This window comes from Brassica napus, chromosome C4, assembly GCF_020379485.1.
Source record: "Brassica napus cultivar Da-Ae chromosome C4, Da-Ae, whole genome shotgun sequence".
Lineage (NCBI taxonomy): Eukaryota > Viridiplantae > Streptophyta > Magnoliopsida > Brassicales > Brassicaceae > Brassica > Brassica napus.
This window is the reverse complement of record NC_063447.1, coordinates 1,601,649-1,607,625: the sequence shown is the minus strand read 5'-3', so window position 1 is coordinate 1,607,625 and position 5,977 is coordinate 1,601,649. Positions and strand designations below refer to the sequence as shown.

At 33.2% G+C, this 5,977-nt stretch overlaps 1 protein-coding gene across 4 annotated transcripts; it reads left to right on the top strand.

Annotated features, from left to right (window-relative positions):
- Positions 1-1,123: 1,123 nt before the first annotated feature.
- LOC106390279 (G-box-binding factor 3-like) lies at positions 1,124-4,153 on the top strand. Of its 4 annotated transcripts, none has more exons than XM_013830705.3 (13): positions 1,252-1,420; positions 1,636-1,652; positions 1,780-1,881; positions 1,984-2,028; positions 2,130-2,228; positions 2,323-2,406; positions 2,480-2,512; positions 2,606-2,803; positions 2,889-2,937; positions 3,045-3,235; positions 3,317-3,394; positions 3,478-3,603; positions 3,677-4,047. In XM_013830705.3, the coding sequence occupies exons 3-13, from the start codon at positions 1,819-1,821 to the stop codon at positions 3,833-3,835; spliced, it is 1,125 nt and encodes a 374-aa protein (XP_013686159.1). In that variant the 5' UTR covers positions 1,252-1,420; positions 1,636-1,652; positions 1,780-1,818; the 3' UTR covers positions 3,836-4,047. The 4 variants fall into 4 exon arrangements, with proteins under 4 accessions (XP_048609230.1, XP_013686159.1, XP_022556030.1 ...); XM_022700309.2 differs by having other exon boundaries at positions 1,636-1,716; XM_048753273.1 differs by lacking the exon at positions 1,636-1,652 and having other exon boundaries at positions 1,124-1,420; positions 3,045-3,163.
- Positions 4,154-5,977: the final 1,824 nt, after the last annotated feature.

Below are 5,977 nucleotides of genomic sequence, written 5' to 3'. Positions count from 1 at the left end.
CAATTACCGAAGTAGTAGATCAATTGGTTGGAATCAAATATATTCTTATAATTAGTGTAATTATGGTTACAGTTTCTATATTTAATAGGTACATTAAAGATACGACATTGAAGATATTCTGTTTTGATTAATAGAAGATATTGGATTTTGAGTTTGTATTTATTGATTTGTTTTTTTATAAAGCTTAAAAAATCAGCGGGATGATTGGTTGGTTGATATATCCTATAAAGAAAACGAAAAATATAGGTGGTTTGACTATTGTACATCGATCGAAGCATGAAATAAGTTGACTATATAAAACTTGAGCATGATCATTTCAAACTAAAGTATAAGTAGGTTATATGCATTTGTTATATTGTAGTTAATATATTTTAAATGTTACATAAGTAAAGTGATTCACGTTTTCGTAAAAATAAAATTCATGTTCATTATTGGGCCGTACTCGTCCGTAATAAGGTACGTTAAATATGATGTATTTTTAAGTTCATTTAATGACATTAAGTTTAAATTTCATTAAGGAAAACTCATTAATTTAACTGGAAAAGACAAACATTAAAATATGTAGGTTCTTTTAATGACATTAAGTTTAAATTTGATTAAGAAAAACTCTTTAATTTAACTGGAAAAGACAAGCATTAAAATAGGTAGTTTAATTTAATTTTTAGTGGTATGTAAGTGTAAATAAGTTAGAAAACTTAGGAGTATTTTTTAATGGGTACTTTTCTTTTAATAATATCGATATTAAAACATTAACATACTTAATTATGTTCAGATATTTTCGGATCTTAATTCGAATTTTGGTTCGGTTCGGGTTATAACTGTACCCAAAGTACTAAGTTCATAAACTTCGTTGGGTTATCTTTATATAACTGTTCGGATCCGGTTTAGATTTTTTTATTCGAATTTAGGTAGGTATTTTGGTTTGGGGTAAAAACACAAGCCTAGTAAATATCGAATAATAAAATCCTTTTTAAAGTCACAATGAATTAAAAATGGTAATTAAATAAAAAAGTTGATCAAAAAAAAAAAAATTAAAACAGACGGACCACGTAAGTCACATGAATTGATGGCGTAGAGCGACTAATAATCGAACACGTGTACGGTAAAAGATGAGAAGGGAAGAGAAGAGAAACACAAATGGGTGGCACGAAAGTCGATGAGCCAACTCATCAAACACCACCGTAGTTTACGCTGTATTATATTCTCGTGACACGTGTTTGATGACGTGGTCATCGTCTTCGCGCTCAGTTTTTTCTCTCTCTCCCTCTCTCTCGTCTTCCTCCTTCAAAAAAAACTGAACTCTTTTTTTCTCTCTGTTTTTTCTAGAGAGAGAGAGAGAGATTGGAATGCGTTAAAATTTCTCTTTAGTTTTCAAGTTTTCTCGATTTGGATCTCTGAGCTAGCTTACAGATTTTTGGAGGTAAATTTGCATTAAATTTAAAACTTGTTAGAGGATCATCATCATTCATTGTTCTTCTTTAGTTTTCGTATATATGATTCTTGTGATAGTTTTTTTCTTTTATGTTTTGTTCTTACGTTTTGCATCGTCTCTTTGTATTAGTTGAATTCAGTTCTTTGAATTTAAATATGAACAGCAAAAGCGATGAAAATAAGAACAGTCTTTTTTTTTTTTAGGTGCATGTGTTTCAAGGGTAGAGTTGTACATTAGTATCGACTTTGTTGATTCTCTCTATCTTCCTGAACAAATAACGGAAGGTAGAAAGACGTTTCTGCCCCTATGTCTCTGGCTTTCTCACACAACAACTTTGTTTTTTGCAGAAAGAGACAATTGTTGTTAAGTGTGGAAACGTTAAGACCATGGGAAAAAGCGAGGAACCAAAGGTTACCAAATCAGACAACAAACCATCTTCACCACCTGCGGTATTTTTTTTTTTTTTTTTTATTAATTTCAGACCATAACTCTCAAGTCAATAGTGTTCTTGTAATAGAGTCAAAACCAGTGTTATCTTGATGTGTTGACAGGATCAAACAAATGTTCATGTCTACCCTGATTGGGCCGCTATGCAGGTTAGTATTGTTATTACTTTTACTCTCTCTCTCTCTCTCTCTCTCTCTTTCCGGTTTATGTAACGATGATGATGATCCATGGGGTTATGTTACTTTGATAGGCTTATTATGGGCCAAGAGTAGCAATACCTCCTTATTACAACTCAGCTATGGCTGCTGCATCTGGTCATCCTCCTCCTCCTTACATGTGGAATCCTCAGGTATTATTATTAGTCAACCCAAAGACTCCCTTTTTTTTTTTGCTTATACATGGAAGACTATTGATTAATGTTTTTGGTCTTGAATCTTTTTTAGCATATGATGTCACCATATGGAACACCGTATGCAGCGGTTTACCCTCATGGAGGAGGAGTCTACGCTCATCCTGGATTCCCCATGGTAAATAAACAACCATCGCTGACCTTTTAAATCCAAAAATTCAAGTGATTGACTTCATATTTTTGTTAACCAGCCTCAAAGTCAAAAGGGTGCTGCTTTATCAACTGTAAGTAGTGTTAGCTAGTAGTTTCATTTCATTATGTATAGTGTAATGTTTTTATTTTTTTTGCTCACTGGTTTCATTTGTAAAAATGGGCAGCCGGGGACGCCATTGAACATAGACACTCCTAGTAAATCAACAGGAAACACAGAGAATGGGCTGATGAAGAAGCTGAAAGAGTTTGATGGACTTGCTATGTCTCTAGGAAATGGTAATAATGGTGATGAAGGTAAACGCTCACGGAACAGCTCAGAAACGGATGGTTCTAGTGATGGAAGTGACGGGAATACCACTGGGGTAATAATGTCTCTTGTAGTCTCATCTATTCCTTTGTTAGACACTAAATGGTCTAAAGCTTAAACCATTTTATGCATGTGTTTAGGCTGATGAACCGAAACTTAAGAGAAGCCGAGAAGGAACTCCAACCAAAGGTATTAGTCTTTTTTGCATCTCCCACAGAGAGAGAGAGAGAGAGAGAGAGAGAGAGAGAGAGAGAGAGATTTGGTGTGAATGATGATTTTTTTGTGTGTGTGTGTAGATGAGAAGAAACATTTGGTTCAGTCAAGCTCATTTCGGTCTGTTTCTCAGTCAAGTGGTGATAACGTTGTAAAGCATAGTGTTCAAGGAGGAGGTGGAGCTATAGTCTCTGCTGCTGGTGTAAGTGCAAATTCAAACCCAACCTTCATGTCACAATCTTTAGCCATGGTTCCTCCTGAAACTTGGCTTCAGGTACCCTTAGTGACTTAGTCTTCCATCTAGCTAGTTTTTTTACATCTTCCCTCACAAGTTTATCCATTTTTTGTTGTTCAGAACGAGAGAGAGCTGAAACGGGAGAGAAGGAAACAGTCTAATAGAGAATCTGCAAGAAGGTCAAGATTAAGGAAACAGGTTTGTTTCTAAAACGTTCTCTCTTTTTTTTTTTGGTATGTTCTTAGTATGAATCTCATTAACACATCATTTGTGTTTTAAAGGCTGAGACTGAAGAACTGGCTAGGAAAGTTGAAGCCTTGACAGCAGAAAACATGGCGTTAAGATCTGAGCTAAACCAACTTAATGAGAAATCTAATAATCTAAGAGGAGCTAATGCAACCTTACTGGTAAGTAAAGCATTGACTAATGAATAAGTATTAGTTTCTTGAAGGTGACGCTTTTGTTGGGGGGTTGTTGCAGGACAAGCTGAAAAGTTCAGAACCTGAAAAGAGAGTTAAGAGCTCAGGAAATGGAGACGACAAGAACAAGAAGCAAGGAGACAATGAGACTAACTCTACCAGCAAACTGCATCAACTGCTTGATACCAAGCCTCGAGCTGACGGTGTAGCTGCTCGCTAATCATAACACTCTTGTGTGTCGACTTCTACTTAATTTGTCGACAGAAACAAAGAAAAACAAGTGTATGCTAATTCCAGAAAACTTGTTAGATAGTATAGAAGAGATGGAGATGGAGATGGAGATGATTTGATCTTATATATATAGATTTTCCAGAGAGGGGTGATTGTTAATATGGAGAGGCTCTATTTTTATATATGGCTTCCTTTGTTGCATTCAGTATTGACCTCATGAGTGTAGTGTATGTATGAGAGACATCTCTCAGATCGGTGTTTGTTGCTTTGCTTGGATAAGAAAATCAATAACAAACATTTCTATAAATCTCCACTCAAAATCTGGAGTGGTACATGAAAATCAGCTTATATATATTAGGTCCAGAATTAGCAAAACTCATCATGATACATACACAATCAATGAATGGATCAAGATGTTGCCTATCACGATTATCAGTATTTACAGCTGATGCCTACATCTTGACCACCTCCAAGCAAAAGATGATATCATCATGACTTGTTGAGTGCTGAATTTAATGAAGCATAGTATTAGCCATGGTCGAGACGTGGAGACATGGGAACATCATTTTAGAGGGAGTCCCTGTAGTGCAAGTCCTTTTACAAGAGTCAGCGTCCTCATGTCCCCACAGCTGAAAAAACAACACTCTTTCCGCAAGATTTCTTTTTCTTCTATATCCATTTTAATAATAGCAATCCCAAATAATTCAAAATGTTGTAAATTCCAATTAAATTGATAAGTTGTATTCTATTTCAAAGATTGTCAATTTACATATGTGCGTTTCCAACATGCAATTCTAAGAAGTATCAACTTTGAGTTGTGTCTTTTCATCTAAAATGATATATTAGTTTTTAAATGTTGTTAAATATTTCAAAAGTGTCTTTGTGTAATTATTTATACCAAGAATTAGTTAGTGTAAAAAGTCATATGAAGTTATTTTTTAAATGATGTGTCTATATACATTTTTTTCCGAAAATTGTTATAAGGTGTCTTTTTTATAATTAAACTGTTTTGAAATGATATACATATTCAAAATATAAACGTGTATTATACATTTCGCTCGTAATTATTTGTTACACGTTTTTGTTTATAATTAATTTTGTTTTCAGTAATTGCTTTTGCTTTTTAACATTTTTTTACTTTCATAAATAATGCTTTGTTAAAAACTTAAGTGAATCATTGCAATTGTTTAAAGGAACCTTTACAATTTTCGTGATCAACCATTATAATTTTTGGTGGTTAACCATTGCAATTTTTGATCTTTATTATATATAGTAGTTGTGAGCAATGAAAAATCCAATCTCAAGTAACATTAAATAGAAAGAGATTTACTACCCCAAAGGATCATAAACAATCTTCGGAGAAACATATATAAACCCGAAAGTTTACCACCGATGTTGCTTTCACAACAGATTACAAAGTTGTCAGTTATTTGTATATATTTATGATAGGAGAAACACTATTTTTGTTTGAATGCAGGAGAAACACTACAACATATCGTATATCATCGCCGGGATTTGCTCTTTCCACGTTCATGTATTGAAGTGTGTTATCCTTTCCTCACCTTTCTCATGGTCAAAGATATATATTTTGCTGATATACATCTTTAGTAATGGAAATATATACATTTTTGTATTTTAGGTGAGAACTTACATATAAGCAAGTGTATATATTCTATATTAATAATATGTGTTTTGTGAAGATACAAAGAAATGTATCTTAAATTGGTAGTTCTATTGGTAAATTTTTCTTCTTTAAAAGTAGAAGTGTTAGATTCGAATCTTAAATAACTATAAAGAGAAGATTTAATAACCGGTTCTTATCCATAGTCAAAAAAAAATTATAAATTTTGACTCAAAGCTGATTGAATTCCAAAAAAAAGGAAAACAAGTGAGAAAAATATGACTACAAAAGTTTCTGACCAAAAGATAATCATTATTTAATTTGATATTATCTATGAACACATTTTTATTTGACTACTAATGTAGATAGGAATGAACAAAGTTACTCACTCAGCTACCTTCCACGTAAGCTAAGATCCACTCCAGACTTTAGCCTTTATATATAAATCCATTTTATTTAGAAGATGGAGTACCGTACTTTCTCCCTTCACACAATACTATCAATTTCAAC